General features: G+C 37.4%; 1 protein-coding gene across 1 annotated transcript in view; it reads right to left on the bottom strand.

Moving 5' to 3' along the window:
• NEK10 (NIMA related kinase 10) overlaps positions 1–19,505 on the bottom strand; it is a 103,608-nt gene that overhangs the window by 29,712 nt on the left and 54,391 nt on the right. The window contains exons 26-29 of the mRNA XM_057424870.1: positions 16,804–17,017; positions 9,113–9,299; positions 8,938–9,024; positions 1,987–2,035 (exon numbers count right to left, since the gene is read on the bottom strand). Coding sequence (XP_057280853.1) covers positions 1,987–2,035; positions 8,938–9,024; positions 9,113–9,299; positions 16,804–17,017 — 537 coding nt within the window. The remainder of the gene's footprint in view (positions 1–1,986; positions 2,036–8,937; positions 9,025–9,112; positions 9,300–16,803; positions 17,018–19,505) is intronic.

Genomic DNA, 19,505 nt, shown 5'->3' with positions numbered 1-19,505 from the left:
AAACATTGTCCCAGCCTGCAGATTTCAACAGCTGAGAAGTGGATATAGACAGATAGAACTGAAAGAATCAGTATCGTGTCCTGATGGATGACAGCCTCAATAGCCCCAGCATGTCAAGGATTTGTATGTATTTTTAGGCAGTATGGGAAACTAGTTCCAAGGAATAGTTACGAAGAAAGAGAAGGAAATAGTTTTGCTGATGTTCATGTGAGGGGCAGAGATGGAATAAAAATAAAATGTGCTTGCTTCAACTGTGAAGCGTCAAGAGACCACCATTATTGACTGCAGCAGGACTAAAGCTGGAAAGCTAGTGAGTGATAAGCAACAAACTGGATGGTGCTATGCTAAGCAAAACTCTGAAGGCAAAAGTAAAGTATGGTACTTGAAGTAATAGGAAAAGCACAACCAGTAAAAGGACACACACAGAAGGCAGTAGGGTTGAAGGCAAGGCTGCAAAAATGTTCCTTGCATCAGTGTTCTCAATGGACATTTGAGTGACTAGAATGTGTGTATCAAAACCAGGAAAGATGTTTGCATTATAGCCTTATGAACCCAAGCAAGATTTTTAGCAGTGTATATTTGTAGGAAAGGTTGTATCTTGAATGTGCCAGGCAGAACAGTGAGATTTATTCTGAATGTGAGAACTTCAAGAGAATGGATGTTGTTTTCAGGAATGATCAAAACCTGAGCTAACGGGTAAGAGTTCAGATACACGCAATTATGACATTCCTTTTAGTTATGTAATCAACTGCGTGGCCACATGGCCATGAAAAGATCTTACAGAGATGAGCAAAAATTTTGTATAGACAGAAGGAAATACATCTGGTGTATACACCTAAGCTCATTATTTGCAACATTTTTGCAGATAGATGACTATGTAGACATATTTGTACATGCAAAGACAACATGCACCAGAAAAGACAAAAGAATCAGTGATAGACCCACATGTAACATTCAGAGGAAATTAGATGAACAGATAAATTAGTGTCCTTCTGAATGGTCCTTAAAAATAGTTTCAAAAGACTGTGGGAGAAATGGAAAAGGTTAGACTCAGAAAAGTCAGAAAAAGCATGATTTTAAGAAGATAAAAACAGCACCAGTGCTAAACAGCAGATTAAGAAAATAAAGGAACTATAACTTGGAAGAGGTCATTAAACAGCTTATTACAGCTCAGTGAGGGTTCCTACAGTAATATTCTTTAAATGAAGGTTGAATTAGGGTTTGTGGAAAAACAGGGGAGAGGAATCAATGCTGTTATTATGAACACTTTAACCTAGTTAAGTTAAAGGTAAAAACTAAAAAATGTTCAGGAGGAAAGAGTGACTTTGGTTTGTTTTTTCCATTTCAGAAAAGCAGAAATAAAGAAACAAAGAACAGTGTCTATGAATAAGAGTGGTAACATGGAGATCAGAAAAAAATGATGGTTCGTCAAGAATGCATTTGATGCATTTCTGAATAACAGATGAAAAAGGAAGGACCTCCGGAAGGAGAATGGAGAAGGCCATGCCATATTCTGTTTCAGTTTCTTTCCTTTTTGAAAGAAATTAGAACCCCAGAATTCAAACAGTGGTTACCTACATTTACACAGAAGATCTAGAGGAGTTCAAAGCGATGAGATACGACTGTATGCTATCCAATGTACAAACACATTTCTCTATAAGAAAACCCATCTGCTAAAAAATGCAAACCCAGAATATAGCTAACCAACTAATACCAGTTTAAGCTGATGTAGCAAGGTCCATTTTTAAAACTATTTATCAGTTTAATGTCAGCCCTTAAACTACTCACATAAAGCTTCTGTGAGTAACTGTAACACTGTCTTGAGGTAGATTGAGTGTCATAGGCTGAGGTAAAATGAAATTGTAATGATAATAAGGAAATATTTCACCAATTCAATCACACAACTGTTACACTGTGAAATGACTGGAATTGATCATAACAATGGTAAATCATATAATCTATATTAAAATCATAAATTGTACCTACCTAATCTGAGGTTGTCTTTCTGAAGCACTAAAACTTTGTTTCATTATACCTGAAACAAATGCATAAATAATATCTCTGCCTTAAAAGAAATATATATATACATGTTAATATATTCTATTTCCCAGACATGGTGTCAAAATTACTTTTAAAATGCAGTGCTAAGCAAATTCCAAGCCCCCATTTGTGTATGGAATTGCTCTTTGATGTATCAAAGATTTGCTTGCATCATAACTAAAATCTCCCCACATAGTATTTTAACAAATACTTTCAGAATTTCACAGAAACTAACAACACACTCTGGCTAGATATCCACAGAAGATGTATCTGGATTTGCATTAAATTACTACAAATACTGCTACCACTGTACAGCCACAATATTGCCTCTAGTCTGGATAAAACGCTAGAATATTTACTCACTTTCTCAGAAGACCTTTGGTGGGATGTCTAAACCTTGTGGTACCAGAGTTTTATTGCCACCATTCTGCTAGTTAACTATTCAAACTACTAGAAATGCAATATCTTACTTCTTAAATAATCCTGCTGATTTTAAAACCTTGAAGACAGGGGTTTGGCCAGTTACTGGTCAAATATCTCTCCTATAAATGGCATCTCATTTTAAATGAACAATAAGTGTATGATGTTTAAATCAAAAGATATTTCAGATAACAGAAGGTCTGTGTACTAAATTAGAAAATTCTACAACAGTTTTCCCATACAAATAATGCATTTTAATGTAATGCCTGCACCTTTGTCTACCTGAAATGTTTTTTTCCATGCTACTAACATCACATGCATTACCATAAACAAGAACAGAGGCATCTAATCACTCAAACACTAGCTAGGAAAAAAAAGATTTTATGCTAAACTTAACTTACACTTGTTTTCCCATTGTTGGTCCTGTTACAGCAGTTATATTAGTTCTAGACCAACAGTAGAGGACTTTCAGAGAGCAGACACATCTCTGAGAATCTTAAATCTTTTTTTTTTGTGTGTGTGTGTGTTCATACTTTCTGCCATGTTCTGCAATATTGCCCCTCTATTTTTTTCTGCTTCTTTGAGATCCTGAAAAATCCTGAAGGAGGCTTGCATCTGTCACACAAGATTCACTTTAAAACCAAAAGAAATGATGCATCTTTAGACCAAATCTGTCTTCCTGAAAAGAAGGCACACAGACGGAGAGAATGAAAGAAAAAGAAACAGTATTTTATTCTGTGCTAATGCTTTGCTTAGCAAAAGAGATTTTAAAACTCTGTAGCAGTTAGCTAACCTAGAAGGTTTGGTAAGAGTGGTTGATTTAGATAATAGCAAATAAACTAGGCCCTTACAGAAGCAAGGACACTTCAAATAACTTTAATATTGGAGGCCTTTGGAAATGAAAAAATATGATTGTGCCTATTTAAGGAATAGATATTTTACCTGCTTAGGATGCACAGTAATACAAATACAAAAGTAGAAGCTCTCACTGAACCTGAATAACGTTGCTTGGGGTAAGGATTTTGAGTTCCAACCTCAGACATTCTGCTATAAAAAAGACTATAAAATATTATGGGAATATATGCGAGAAAATCTGAAACAGAAGCCACTTGGCCAGAAAGTCAAGTCTGAATACAGCTGTTTGCTAGTATTTAAACAACTTCCCTTTCCAAGTATTCATATACAAACTTGGTTTTGAAATACTGTACCTTTGGCTGTTTCAAATAAATGGTGTCTCTGTCAGTCAAGGGGCCATATCTAAATTTTCTTGATGAGTTTGATGACTCACCACATTTGACTTGCTAATCTGCCATCTCGTAAGTGTATTTACAAGTGCATGATATTTCACACCAAAGAATCTATTCATCATTCATGTACATGGCAGAGATGCAGTATTTTCTGATTTACATGCCTAAGTTAGGAAAATACAAAGATGATTAGGGGTCTGGAGTGTCTCTTTTATGAGGAGAGATTGTGGGAGCTGGGTCTGTTTAGTCTAGAGAAGAGAAGACTGAGGGGGATCTCATTATTGCATATATCTCCAAGGTGGGTGCCATTAGCCTGAGGTCTCAAGAGAAATATCAATCCTAGACAAAGTCAGTTTGGGGAAAATAAGCCTACAAAGCACTGTAAGATCTCCAAAATTTTTCACAGGCGGCCCATTGCACAAATTATAGGTTTCTTGATGCAATAATTATTTTCAACAAATATCCTAAGCTTTCCCCTCATAACCTAAAGAACCATTTTGTCCTGGTCTTGGCCAGCATAGAGTTAATTTTCTTCCTAATAGCTATTACAGTGCTATGTTTTGGATTTAGTATGGGAATAATGTTGATAATACATGGATGTTTTAGTTGTCACTGAATAGCACTTAACCTGATCAAGGACTTTTCAGTTTCATGCTCTGCCAGTGAGGAGGGGCATAAGAAGCCAGGACAAAGCAGAGACAGGACACCTGACCCAAACAACCCAAAGGGGTATTCCGTAACGTAGAAGATCATGCTTAATATAAAAACTGTGTGGATCTGGCCAGGAGGAATTAATCACTGCTCAGGTCAGGCGGGGTATCAGTCAGTGGGTGATGAGCAACTATAGTGCCATCAGTCGTTTTTCTTGAGTTTTATTCCTCTCTCTCTCTCTGTTATTTCCCTTTTCATCACTATTATTATTACTACTATATACTACTATATTACTATTATATGCTACTATAACAGTTGTTAAACTGTTCTTAACTAAACCTGTTCTTAACTTTACCTTTTTCTGGTTCTCCTCCTCGATAACACGGGGTAGGGGGAAGGTGCACTAAGCAAGTGGCTGTGCAGTACTTAGTTGCCAGTTAGTTAAACCATGACATATATATATATAGCAGATGTGAGATAATTTTACCTCTAAGACTTCCCTCTAACACCTCTAAATTGAGGGTTGGAACTAGATGATCTTAAAGTTCTTTCCAACTCTAACTATTCTATGATTCTATGTCTTACCAATCTATCTAAATGTCTAATGTAAAGAAGAAATAGCTTCTCAAATCATAAAATATGTCAAAAAATACAACTCTTCTGAATTAAAAAAAGGCTGTGTAGTCACAGAACTTGCGATATAAGGTAACTGCTTGCAATTAAGTCCAAGTTTTGAATGAAATTACCAGCTCCAGTCAGCAAGTGACATTATTAAATGGGTATTTATTTCCTACCATAGTACTATGGTAGGAAATATGTAGGAAATTTCCATAGGAAATATTTCATATTATTCCATAGTAGGAAATATGTATCCTCAAATATAGGAAATGTTATCCTAAAAAATAGTTAAATTTGGAACTAAATGATAACCTGAAATCAGAGCCAAATCATTGAGAGTATCCTTATTCCAGAAATCCTGGTTATTCAGCTGGATATTTTTGAATGCTTTGAGATTACACAAAACTCACGTTCTGGCACGTATGTAAACAAGTCATTCTTTAATTTAAAGTTTGAAGAGATATAGGAGACCCTTCTGGAGACACATCACTGGAATATTCTTCTGACAGGTCTCTTACATGTGCTCTCTTTCTTACATGGTAAAGTCTGAATGCTACCGCATTGCAGAAATTTCTGCAAGGAAAGGAGTCCTGAATCTCGACAGCTTTGCTTACTGGTTGAAAGTTAGATAGAATCATAGAATAGTTAGGGTTGGAAAGGACCTTAAGATCATCTAGTTCCAACCCCCCTGCCACGGGCAGGGACATCTCACACTAAACCATCTCACCCAAGGCTTTGTCCAACCTGGCCTTGAACACAACCTGGCCAGGGATGGAGCATTCACAACTTCCCTGGGCAACCCATTCCAGTGCCTCACCACCCGCACAGGAAAGAATTTCCTCCTTCTATCCAATCTAAACTTCCCCTGAAGTTCTGAAATTCCTCCAAATACTGGAAATGTATATTAAATTATGAAGTAACAGAAAAAGTGAGATACAGCACAACTACAGGACTGTGCATTGAGAATTCTTAGCCTCATGACAAGCTAGGAGCTGAGCAGTTCTGAGTGGTCCAAATATATGTTCACCTTCTTATCGTGAGGAAGGTGAGAGGGGAAGTATATAAAACCCTAGGGATAAGAGCATTTTTTACACACAACTAGTCTTTCAATATATTTTGGGCATTGTCCTGAATGCCGTGTAAATGATTCAAGGAAAGCAAAAATATTTTCAAAAAAATATTCCCAGACACAGAGTAAACTTTTAAATTCTTTCACATTCAACTGACACACTGGCTTTACTGGACTGTTATACATTAAAAAATACCACATATTTTCCTTCTATTTGGTTTTACCAGCAGAAATGCAGGTACAGTTGTAAATCAAAACCAAACAGAAATCTCTTCAATTTGACAAAGCTAAAGTAAAATTGGGAGCCTTCTAAATTTCAAAATAAGAAAAAGAAAAAAAGCAATCAATAAACTGTTATAGTCCCATCACTTTTTGAGTCAATATGTCCCTATCCTCCATCGATCTTTATCATTTCAAATTATAAGGACTTCAGGGGAAAAAAAAAACCTGTATCTCTCACTACTGCCTCTACACTTCTGAAATGCGCAGAATAAGTGCCATGAACAACTATCCCAGAACCTACATACTCTGCAGGTAGCAATCTTTAGAATTGTTAAAGATGCTGATCTTGCAGAACTACATTGTCTAGAACAAGAACGATAATCCTTTTCTTAAAACAAAATTGAAAAACACAGGGTATGTAAAATTACTAAAAATATTATGACAATTAGTGGAATATGAAAATAGCTAACCACTATTACAGTGTCACTCGCATGCATACCAGCTTCTGCACCACTGAAGAACTCAGCGTATCGCACCTTTTTACAGAATAGCACCCCAATTTTAATTAGAGTGATATTTTTCTACATTTGCAGATCATATTTTCTCTGTAAGTGATGTGATGGCAGCATAATTAGACAAACACTTTCAAGACCATGATCAAGAAACCCAAAACTGAAACTCACATTTTCATGCTAGCAGTTTCCAAGTCAGCTAGATCAAAGTCTCATTTTCCCCTGTAATGCTGACATGCTTGATAAAACCATGGCTGATAATTCAGTTAGCCCCATTTTAGCAATGAATGGAGCGTAGCCCAAGCAATACCCAAGTATCCTGAATATTTTTTTAAAGCTATCTTTTCTTTTTACCTGAAAAGAAGAAAAATCTGCCAGCATTAATCACAACTGATCTACAACACTTCAACATTAAGTAGAAACTACAGGTGATCTCAGAATGTATAACTAAAGAGTTATTTTTCTGAAAAAAAAGCATTCCTGAACTATCTATATAACAATTTAACTCTACGCTGGAATGAAGATAGACAATGACTTGTAGAAATGCTGATGAAAGTTACTGGGATTAATAGGAGCTGACAGGATATTTTCACTTAAAATATTTCATTAAATCAATGGAAACATGGTAAAAAAGTATTTAAATATTAGAAAAAGTTGATGTTTTGTTGATGTCCAAATCTTAACCAAAAAAAAAAAAGTAACAACAAAGAAATCATTAACAATAACACTTTGGGTGCGGCAAGTTACAAACTACACAAAGATTTCTAATGTCTGTGTACAATGTTGAACTAGCCCACAAAGAATTACATTTCTAGGAGATGCACAATATGTTATTCTTCAGTATTAACACCCAAATAGAACATTGCCTCCACAGGCTGCTTTTCCTCAAGGGGTTCTTTCTACGCAGCCCCATCCCACAGTCAGACTAGGTTTCCCTGTACCATGTAACCATCTCGTTACTCTCTTAGCACTAGAAAGTAACAAAGAAAAGGCACTTACTTTTTAAAGAAAACTGATAATAAACTCAGGGCTGGTTAGCCACAGGTCCTCTGGTCTTTAGCATGGCAGGCAAATCGTATTAATGGATTTAGGTAAAATTATCAAATCAAAATTATTTTCCCTGCACTAATGGCTAGAAATTTTAATTAAAACCAGTACCTGTGCCAAAATCTAAAGGAAATTCAGCTACCAAATAGACTACAAACAGATAAAGTAATGTTATTCTAATTTTTTTGTAGCCTAGGTCCTTGCAACAATGACATTTGTTAATCTTCAGAAAACTGAATACATTTCCCCTTTTAAAAGTACAGTTTAAATCACAGATATTCTGCCAGCACTTCATGGGATGAATAGAAAGCTCAAATTTTGCTCAGTTTTTTTATCGATCTTTTTCAAATCTCCTTTTCAGATATAAATCTATATTTAAAATAAAATCAAAAATCCTTTTACTTAAAATAACTGGCTTTAATTGAAATCTATAGGTATTAGTGCAGAGAAAATAAATGATTTGATAATTAAAGATGTTTTAGATCTCTTTTATATATATATATATTTATAATAAAATCCAAAATCTTTTCACTTAATATAACACCAAAGACAGCTAGTGCTTTCCTATCTGATTATCATAAATAACTACAGGCAGAATTAACAAGGTGTTTTGTCACATAATCCCCTCCTAATTTGAATCTAAGCATTAAGCATTCCTTCAATTCCATTCAGTCAATTCACTTAGACAACTAAAGCTTACCTCTTTCAATTTTCCTTTTTACAGCCTCTAGTCACACAATCCATTTATCCATATGCACAGCATTATTGTTAGAGACAAAAGTTTTCATACCCTTCTGTTTCTTATCAACACTAATTATCTTATGCTTCATATTTAAAAACACCTTCTTTGTCAAGTTGCCCAATGATATTCCAGTTTTCACAGCCATTACTGCAAAATATGGGGATAAGCTACGCAAAGACCATGTGATGCCAAATGTGTTATAATCAAATGGTTGTCACAGAGGCAACCACAGTCACTTTATTTTTCTTTCCTTAGGACTGACAACAGATAGTGATCTTGTATTAAATGATGAAATATCCTAATATTTTGGAATAAACAACTACTTTTTTGTTAGAAAGTAGTGAATGCTTCATTCTTAAGGAATCTTACCAATTGCAGACTTTTTCACATGACTTGAACTGGAGCTGCTTAAGTTTTTCAGTATGTCCAGCTCATCATCTAGTTTAGTGAACATATCTGCACATAAAAATGAAAGCAAAGAATCTTTTAACACAGCTCCAACCAGGATAATAGTACTTGTGATGTTCCTTTTGCTATCGACTACCTTTCTCTGAGTTCTCTGAAGTGCTGTGACCCTCTACCAGGATTTCTTCATATGTTCTTTCCTCATCTTTTGCATGTGCAGACTGACATCTTTCAACTGGGAGATCAGTGTTTTCTGAAAGTTCACTTTTGCTGCAATGAGGGGCTCCATTGCTGCTGCTATGAAGACTCAACTTCTCATAATTTTTCTGACAAGAAAGAAGGAAATAATGTTACATACTGTCCTTATCCAGCACTTATTAGAAAACCTGCAAATGAAAGTTTCACTTGTATAACTGCAGTTTTTGTTCCCACTCAGCTGCTAGTCCAGGACTACATGTTATCTGATTCAGCCACCAATTCTAAATTTAAAGCAAAACTTTCAAAGTCTTAATCTAAACAAATTCTTTCTAGCCTTTACATAAAAAGCATATTTGTTCTTGAGAGCGGTTTTCTCATAACAATCACTGAAAGTAGAAAAAAATATGAAACAAATGACAGACCAGAAAGAAATAGTGAACAACACAAAAAAAATAAAAAGTCTGGACAAAGATAGTAGGTTCCCAGATACAAGCAATGGGAGGTTTACTCTCTTCCGGCTTAGATAATAAACAGTAGACCAGTTCTGGAAAGTGCAAAACCTGCACAAATACCAAGATGGTAATAAAATATGAAGTGCACTTGATATGATGTGATGCCAAAAAGATCCCCCAACTCTGAACTGACCAAATGGTGGACTGGCATTACCAAAGCAGAGGTAAGAAAATCAAAACATGGAATAAAAATTGTCTGTAATATTTAAGTGCTGAATCTTATCTGTAGCATGGGTTCATTACTGAGTATAAAATTCTGCCTCTGCTGCTGTCAGTATTTATAGCTTTTCTGGAAAAAATAGAGATCCTTCATCCCTATTATTACTTCAATTTTAATGCAACCTATTTTGAAGGCAGACTGTCTTTATGGTCTCTTTACATATTGTTCCAAGTCTTCTTATATTATTTCTGTTGTGCATAAATAAATTCATGTTCCTTTTTAGTCTTGTCAGAGCAAAATGCAATAAAGGAGAACAAGAGCTAAATTACATAAATAGATTAGACAAATTAGTATGTTTAAGGCTAAAGTAATTTCAGGAAATAATACAGTCCTAAATACTTCTATCCTTAACAAGTGTATCAAAGACAATTTGTCCTGTATCTAAGACAATGTACTTCCAAAGTTTTTCCTATGAAGTATTTTGACTTTATTGGGACACATTAGAAATCCTTCCTCCTTCAGAAACCTAGTTGCACCCCTGAGCACTGACTGTATCACTGCCTGCTTAATGGTCTGCTTAAATTGCTTCCACGTCTTTTGCTCTGTTCCCAGAACTATAACTTAACTTGAAAGAGGTGGCTTGTTAAGCTTTTCTCTTTAAATTCAGGTAAGAAAGGATCATTTTATACTCAAGTACTGAACCAAGCTTATGTTCAAGATGCAACAATACCAGTGACTGCAGTATAGCACAGCATGGCAACCACTAAGTATGACTCTCAAGCTCACTTAGAGAAAGCAGTCTAGTCATGGCATGTGAGCACACTAGTTGTACCCTCAACAGTCGATGCACAATTAGTGAAGAGAACTAATTCATCTGTTCTATATCAAAGAAAATAGAGAGAGAGAAGGGTCAAACTGCATGGACATTTCATACTTAAATCCCCTTTCCACATTGCCAATCCTGAACCTTGCATGAAAAGATCAACTGTTGACAACTTGTAAATCAGATGAAGCTGGGGGGGGCGGGGGGGAGATCAAAAAGACTGCTGTTACCAGTTGGTGTCAGCAGCAAGCTGCCACATGAAGAAAGGAAGCCAGTTTGAAATGCATGAACTAAATTCTGTAGACATCATGATAAAAATATTCATCAGACCTGTTACAGAATCTGTTCAGAGATCAGTGCAATGTACCCTACAGTCTTAAAGCAGTTACATAAACTGTAAAGCTGTAACATGTCTATACATAAAATCTGGTCCTTTTACATAATATCTGAACACAAAGAACTATAGTATTTCATTACTTATCTGAGAGTAACAAATAAATTTACTGTGATATATTTTGCCCTACCTTGACAATAGCTAATAATTTCCAAAGTGAGATTATATACTGTTGTTTCTCAGGACACCTGACTCATTTAGAAGAACAAAAGTATCCTGTTTGGAGGAGACTGGGATGTAAGTTCAATGCCACTTCTGCTCAGCATTGCAGTGGGACCATAACCTACATAGGCATTTAAAACCATAATTTTGTGAGAAAAGCTTGGAGAAAGTATTCTCCAACACACTGAAACAACCATTTCCATATGTCTCAAAGTCTCAGAGAGACATCTTTCAGATAAGCAGAAAGACAGATACTTATGTTTTGAAGAAATGTGTGAAACAGTGAAATGTTCAAAACATCACAAACATTGAAACATGAATTAGGTTGATACATATTCATTTGAACTGTGCTCATACCTACACCTGATTCTAGAGTCCAGTATTTTACAAATCTTCCTTGAGGCTTCATCAGTTGATCCAGTTTATGTTCACATTTTCACAATAATTAGACACGGTTTCCCCATTTGTCAGGTTTTTTGCCAGCTTTGTGGAAATAAACTCTGCTTTCTAGCATTAGAAAAACACAGTTCAAAAGGAAACCTAAGGGGAAAAGGGTTCCTGTGGAAAAGATGTTCAAACTATGAACCAAGTAAAATTTTTTTCCAGAATTCATCTTTCCTTATGACTGAGTAAAAGTGTCTTTGGAAATACAGATATTGGTCTCTTGTTTAGCTCAGGTAGTTGTAAGAGACCAATAAGGTCTCCTCTGAGCCTCTTTCTCCAGGCTGAACCTCAGACGTAGTCCTGTCAGAAAACAGCTATACTGTTTCTTTCATTATTTCCAACCAATAAATAGTTGAACTGCTTCTGTAAGAAAGAGCCAGGCAGGCTTGTTAGCATAGGCTGTAACCAAGCTGCCTGAAAGACATTATCAGAGTCTATCTTCTAGCAGTAGCATCCTAGTCCACCAGAAAAAAAAATACCTTGCTGCCTGCAGATCTAGGTCTGGGAGGATGAGTGTTGGCCTGCAGCTAAAAGTCCTATCTAGATGGAAGATCACTCACTTGGGTCTACATGCCATGCTCTTCTGCATGCTGGGTTAGGGGAAGACTTACCAGTTCAAGTGTGAAAACAGAAAAATTCGGAAAAGAATCTTGCTAATAAGCATTCTTGTGCACCTGAAGATTAGGGCAAAGCAGTCAGCTAATGGTGACCTAAATGGACAAGCTCAGACCAAACACTGATAGTGACTTCTGACACCCTATTAGCCCTGACAAACACTGAACATGGAGCCATTCCATAAATCACACTACACTCAGAAACAAAAGTTATACCCACTTTTCCGTTATCTAAGTGTCTTAGTCTCCCATTACTCTGCATAATTTTGAATTTCATTTGAATGTATGCATTTAAAAATAAAATGTGTATTCTAGTGACATTATTAATAAAAATTAGGATAAGATTGGATTTCTAAAGAACACGACTGCAAAAACTGGTACAGAGAAAGAATGTGATGAAATGTGTGCCATATGCACAGATCAGAACTTCAGAAATTGAGAAAGAGAAGTTACTCTGATCAGCCAGGTAGTCTATCATGTCTGTCTAATTTTAATATATTCTCAGAGTAGAGGGAGGTACAAATGGCTCATATTTTGTTATATATTTTTAGCTAACAGATTCCGATTATGGAGCTTGCAGTTTTCTCTCCCATATTCAAAATATAAGACAGATCTCAATATTCATCATACTGTATTGTTTTAGGTATATTGATATTTTACATTAAAAAGTCTGGCAATGAGAAAGAAATTATTCTATCTATATGTCAAACAGTGAGGATAGTGGCTTATGAAGGGCTTCTAAGCATTATTACTAAGTTAAAACCACCTCAGGTTATATACAGTAAATGAAACAATAATGGACGATGCCTGTAATCAAACACATATTTCCAAAGTAATAAAAGTGACTTGCTTTCAGCTTTTTGCAAAAAGCCAAAATAATGTCTACATTTTTCAAACCTATATACTGCAAAAAAGCAATCAAATTATTTGGCTACCCTCTCATCTCTTCAAAGGAAAAGATCAGAAAGATACTTTCATTATTAGTTACATCAGCTGCTGCTTTGAGACCCAGATTTGGCTTGCAACACAAAAACTCAACTTTTTATGCTGTACTGGCCAGCCAAGGTAACTAACTTTCTCCAGCATTATCTACTGACCTGCCTTTCAATTGCCTACTTACCAGCTTCCATAGTGGCCTTAGACTACTTATAAAACAGATTGAATTCTGGCTCCAAAAGATCTTTGTTGCTTAGTTCCATAAACCAGGACAGAGAGTACACTTTTTATTTCAGGAACATTCACAATATGACACAACTGGGATGAAAAAGGAGGCCATAAGTACATTTTAGTAGAGAGAAAGCAAAGTATATGGTAGCTGGCTTCAACAAAATACTGAACTATCTGACTGAAACACTGAATTCTCTGACACCATGGAAAAATGACAAATTACTTGGCTGTAGAATAGCTGTGGCCTTGACTAAGATGAATTAGATTGTCCATACCTCACAAATCTTTCATTTCAGGACCAACTGCTTGAAATTCTTCCTAGTTCTTTTATTCAGAATACTTTCTTATTGTTTTTTTTTTTCATTTTTATTATTTTGAAAGTCTAGCTTTTCAGGAATAATTACCCTCTTTGTAGAAATCCTCCAACTTCATAAAATTTTCCCACAATATCAGGGACAGAGAAACAACAAGGCTCCTTCTGTTTCTAAGCCCTGTAGCACTCCTCTGAAACTCAAAAGATTCTAGACTGATCTATTCTGTTTTATTTACAGCAAGGACACATGGTAAGTTTTCCCACTTCTCATTACCAAGCTATACTCCCCTCAGCTTCTACAGTGGTTTGAATCTTTGTCAGATCCAGAATCAGGTTCATTGAAGTGGAACTAGAATTACAGTATTCCTTCCTTGAGAAGATTAGCCATTATCTCCCAAAATACACATGTATTTCCTTCTCCTTTTGTAGATGGGTGTATTTTCCAAGTATTCATACAGAACAGAAGAAGAATCATAGAATAGTTTGGGTTGCAAGGGACCTTCAAAGGTCATCTAGTCCATCCCTCCTGCAATGAGCAAAGACATCTTCAACTAGACATCTTCATCTAGGCGTCCAGAACCACATCCAGCCTGGCCTTGAATGTCTCCAAGGAATAGCGCATCCACCACCTCTCTGGGTACCTATTCCAGTATTTTACCACCCTCATTGTAAAGAAAATTTTCCTCGCATTCAGCCTGAATCTCTCTTCTTTTAGTTTAAAACCACAACCCCTTGTCCTATTGCAACAGGCCCTGATAAAAAGTCTCTCCCCATCTTTCTTATAGGCCCCTTTCAAGAACTGAAAGGACGCAATAAGGTCTCCCCAAAGTCTTCTCCAGGCTGAGTGACCCTAGCTCTCTCAGCCTTTCCTCATAGGAAAGGTGCTCCATCCCTCTGATCATGTCTGTGGCCCTCCTCTGGACTCTCTCCAACAGGTCCATGTCTTCCCTGTACTGAGGACTCCAGGCGCAATCTCACCACAGCAGCATAGAGGGGGGCAGACTGACTTCCCTTGACTTGCTGGCCACGCTCCTCTGGATGCAGCCCAAGATACAATTGGCCTTCTGCACTGCAAGCCCACATTGCCAGCTCATGTCCAATCTTTCATCCGCCAGTATCCCCAAGTCCTTCTCTTCAGAGCTGCTCTCAATCTCTTCATCCCCCAGCCTGTATTGTTGAACCTCATGAGATTCACATGGGCTCACTCCTCGAGCCTGCCCAAGTCCCTCTGGATGGCATCCCATCCCTCGGGTGTGCCAACTGCACCACTCAGCTTCATAACGTCTGCAACCTTGCTGACAGCACACTCGATCCCACACTAGTACTCTAACTTCAATGTAAAACTATTAGTTCTGTTATCCCTTACAAGTGCATGGATAGGGCACTCTTCTCTTGAAGACAGAATAACTGCATTGAAATCCCAAATCAAGCAGCTTTCCATCCACAGTTGGTTTTTGCTTTTTTTTCAAATTTCATCACATCAAGAGAATGACTATATCAAGATGTGAAAAAATAATGTCATACAACAATCCTCCAAATGTGTAGGGTAAAAGAACTCAAAAACCCATGGAAAATAATTGCTTATACTGATTTAAGTTATAAATTGTAGGATATGTCAAGTTGGAAGGGACCCATAAGGATCATCAAGTCCAACTCTCTGCTCCTTGCCCCTTGCAGGACTAAAGCTGAAACTGAACCATATGACTAAGAGCATGCTCCAGATGCTCCCTGAACTCTGACAGGCTTGATGACAAAACCACTTCCCTGGGCAGCCTGTTCCAGTGACCCTCTCAGTGAAGAGTCTTTTCCTAATGTGCCATCTGAACTTTCCCTGATTCAGCTCCATTTCATTCCTTCGTGTCCTATTGCAAGTCACTAGAGAGAGGAGATCAGCACCTTCCCCTGTATAGGCAGGTGTAGACTGTCATAATGTCACCCCTCAGCCTTGTCTTCTCCAACCTGAACAACCCAAGTGACCTCAGCCACTCCTCATAAGTCTTGCCCCCGATACCCTATTCTGCTTTTTCCTTGCATCTCAGTAACTCTTGCATTTCAAATGATAGTGCCTTGTTAAGGTTTTCCTGGAAGTTTTTGGCATAGCTTTAATTGGAAAAAAATGGCATAATACAAATAATGATCTTGAGCTGAAAGGTCAAAAAACTACTGAAAAAAAAATCAAAACATTTTCTACAAGTCTTATTCTGGTCCAGGAAGGTGAAGACAAAGAATACATTAAAAAAAAAACCAAATCCATGAGTTTTGAACCAGGTGTTACTGAAAACCTTTTTCCTACACAAAGGTCCTTCAGAGCAAACTTCTGAGCCCTGATGAATTCAAGAGAGATACAATAGCCAAACAGACAACAGCAGCTGTGCAAATTTGCTTCACAATTACCATAACAATAATTCTCACAGTGAGCTTTTACTACACAAAAACATTGCCCATTAATTTTTTTAGTTCATTATGCAAAATACTGATGTCCTTCATGAAGAGCGCTTAAAACACAGCCTGAAGAAAATGGAAGAATTTTAAGTAGCTCTGCAGAACTGCATTAGACAGTAAGAAAGCATTGAGCAAAAACCTTACAGCACCACTGTTCTTCATTTAGCTGTCTGTAATTAAAAATTTTATTTGCGTAAGATTTATTTTCCTAGAGGTCATTGTTTGTGGATCATACACAAGATTATCCATTTGTTCCACCCTGTCCAAATGCATCTTCTCCTATTCACAATCCATTCACAAGTGTGCAGTAATAATTAAATGTTATGGGATACTATCAAAACTGCAAATACCCCCATAATGATGCCATTTTTCAACATGGAATTATATCAGTTTTCAAGATACTGTTATTTTTTGCTTCATAAGCATGTCCACAAAAAATGAATCAATGCCTTGTTAAAACAAATCAAAGAGCCTGCACGGAAAAATGTTCTAAAAGGATGAGTCTTTTAATTTTGATCTATTTTCTGGTTTATTGTACCTTATTTTCTCAGATATGGTAAACAATGATAAGAAAAAATTAAAGCCTAACATATGTACTTACTTGAGCTAAAATGGAAAGCTGATGGTGATAGGTTTCTGCATTTTGATTAGCCTCCATGAAGTACCTCTGAGTTCGTCTCCTCTCCCGATCCAGTTTCTTCTCTAACATCAGGTGAGAGGTGGATAAAACATCCAGGTATTTCATCATCACATCAGACAGCAGTGAGCTAACTTCCACTATGTCTGGACGTGCCTCTGCATCCGGAGTCAAGCATCTATGGATGAAAGAACATTCTTTAAAGAAAGCTAATTACTTCTTCCTAAAAAACTGCTTACTACCACTGCATTCCTCCACTGGTATTTAACAAACAATACTGGCTAGCACTCTGCTCAAGCCTGGAGGGGACAGTTCAACACTGCTCAGCCTTGGTGTTGATACACCACAGAGTACAGCATCTGGCATCAGCTGGGACAATTATCCTTATCACCAACCCAGACAGAACTGCTGAGGGGCTGCTGCTGTGCACTCAGGCACACTCAGGTGTGGGTGATGCCTCTTCCCAGGCTGGGGGGAAGAGGACTCCTTTGTAGGGACTGTGCTCTGGTCAAGGCGCTGCACCACTGGACAAAGCAGCTGTGAAGGAGATGAGTGTGTTGTCAGGAAGATTTACAGGAGAATTCATTACTACAAAGTGCTGTAGTCAAGAATGAAGGGCAGAAGGACTGAGCTGGGGTTCTTCTTGATTCTTCCAGGCAGGGGCAAAGGTTCAAGTCAGGGTGGACGCAACTTGCAGTCTAGAGACTGGCTGCTTGGAGTCAGGATCTCCTGGGTAAGGACAAGAGGACCAGAGAAACATTGTGGTGACAGTGTGGGAGATTGTTTGGATGATGTAGAATCATCCAGAGAAGACGAGGTCAATGAATCCTTTGCTGGACAGGCAGAGAAAACTTCATACAGGCACTTATATTCATTGGGGCTTATTAACTACCCTGATATAAAATGGCCGAGTGCAGTAACCAGGACACTTCTGGAATATGTCAATGACAATTTCTTGGTGCAGCAGATTCAGAAGCTAGCTAGCAAAGGCACTCTGCCAGACTTGTTGCTCACAAACAAGGAAGAACCAGGCAGGACAGCCTCAGCTACAGCAGCCATCAAACTGGTTTGAACTGGAATTAAAAATCCTGGGAGAAGTGAGAAAAACAGGTTGTATGGCTATGATGCAGGACTTCAGGAGAGCAGAATTCAGCCTGTTCATGGATCTTCATGGTAGAATGTCACTGAAGACTGCTTTGGAAAGTAAAGGGAAAGCTTGGGAGAGCTGATCTTCCAGGATATCTCAAAGCACCAGAACAGCCCAATCCTGTGTGTAGGAAACAGGGATGATCTACACAGGAAGAATATGCAGGTATTACCTGAGAGGTGGACCTAAGAAAGCCAGAGCTCAGCTGCAGCTGAAACTAGCAATGAATGTGGAAGGCAGAAGAAAAGCCTTCTGTAATTACACTGACAAGAAAAGAAAGGCTAAGGAAAATGGGGACCCACTATGCAAGCTAATGAAAAAGGACATGGAAAAGACTGGGATACTCAATCCCTTTTTTCCTTCCTTTTCCATTAGGAAACTTTGGCCTTAAGTGTTCCCAGGTCTCTGAGCCTACCTAATCACAGAGTCCATGAGCACGAAGCATTACCACGCGATGGAAAATACAGCGAGAAAGCATTTAAGCCAATTGAACATACAGAAGCCCATGGGATCACATGAGATGAGCATGAGGGTGCTGTTGCAACTAGTCAATGCCACTATCTGTCATGTCTGAAAGGATCAGAGGAAGGTTCTCATAGAGTGGAAAAAGATTAATATCACATGCATATCCAAGAAGAGCAAGAAGAATTATGCAGGCAGATTCTAGCCAGTCAGCTTCACCTCAGTCCCTGGGAAATAATAGAGCAAATTCCCCTGGAAGTAATTTCCAAGCACACAAAGAACAAGAAAGCGACTCAGAAGAGTCAGGATGGATTTCCCAAACAGCAGCCCTACCTGACTAGCCTGATAAATTCTAACTACAAGTATCTGAAAGTATTTAAAATATTAAAATTCATTACAGGACCTCTTAAACATAAATGTTAGTTCTATTAGCGCCTATCCTCTCTATTGTTGACCTTCATCCTCAAGGTCTTTAAATAATAAAAGCCTTTTTGTACAATAAAACACAGTATAAAAACTTCACAGTCTTGTACAGTAAAGTGGTTTTTAGAGATGGAATTCAATATCAGAGTGAGAAAGAAAAAGCATTTTTGTGTTTTTCTAAAATGGAAAAATCAAAGGAACTAAATTTCAGAAGTGCATCAATTCACTCTCTATACTTTGGCTTACACATTATATTATCACCAGGAAGATGTAATCATAGCTAAGAGAAATATGTGATGAGTAGAATAAATACAGGCTCATCTTTTCCTCCATTACCTGCATTACCTCCATTCCTGCATTATCTTGTGCTTTCTTATATCTGCTGTCCTGCTAATAAGATTAAAAAGTACTGGGAAACATATTTCCACCAGTCAAATAAACACACAAAATGATCATTGTGATAATTTATTGCAACAGGCTGTTGTTGGACACAGGATTACTACCTTGACTGTAAAGTGCACTTGAAAATGACTCAAAATACTGTGTTTTTCAGAGATTTATGTGTAGGGAATTAACCACAGCACTGGTATCATGAAACTTCAGTACCCAGTATAAAATCTTTGCTGGCTGGATA

This window comes from Pezoporus wallicus, unplaced genomic scaffold (assembly GCF_028554395.1).
Source record: "Pezoporus wallicus isolate ANWC-B61680 ecotype Strahan unplaced genomic scaffold, APGP_CSIRO_Pwel_v1 contig_3181, whole genome shotgun sequence".
Taxonomy (NCBI): domain Eukaryota; kingdom Metazoa; phylum Chordata; class Aves; order Psittaciformes; family Psittacidae; genus Pezoporus; species Pezoporus wallicus.
This window is presented reverse-complemented; position numbering and strand designations above follow the sequence as displayed.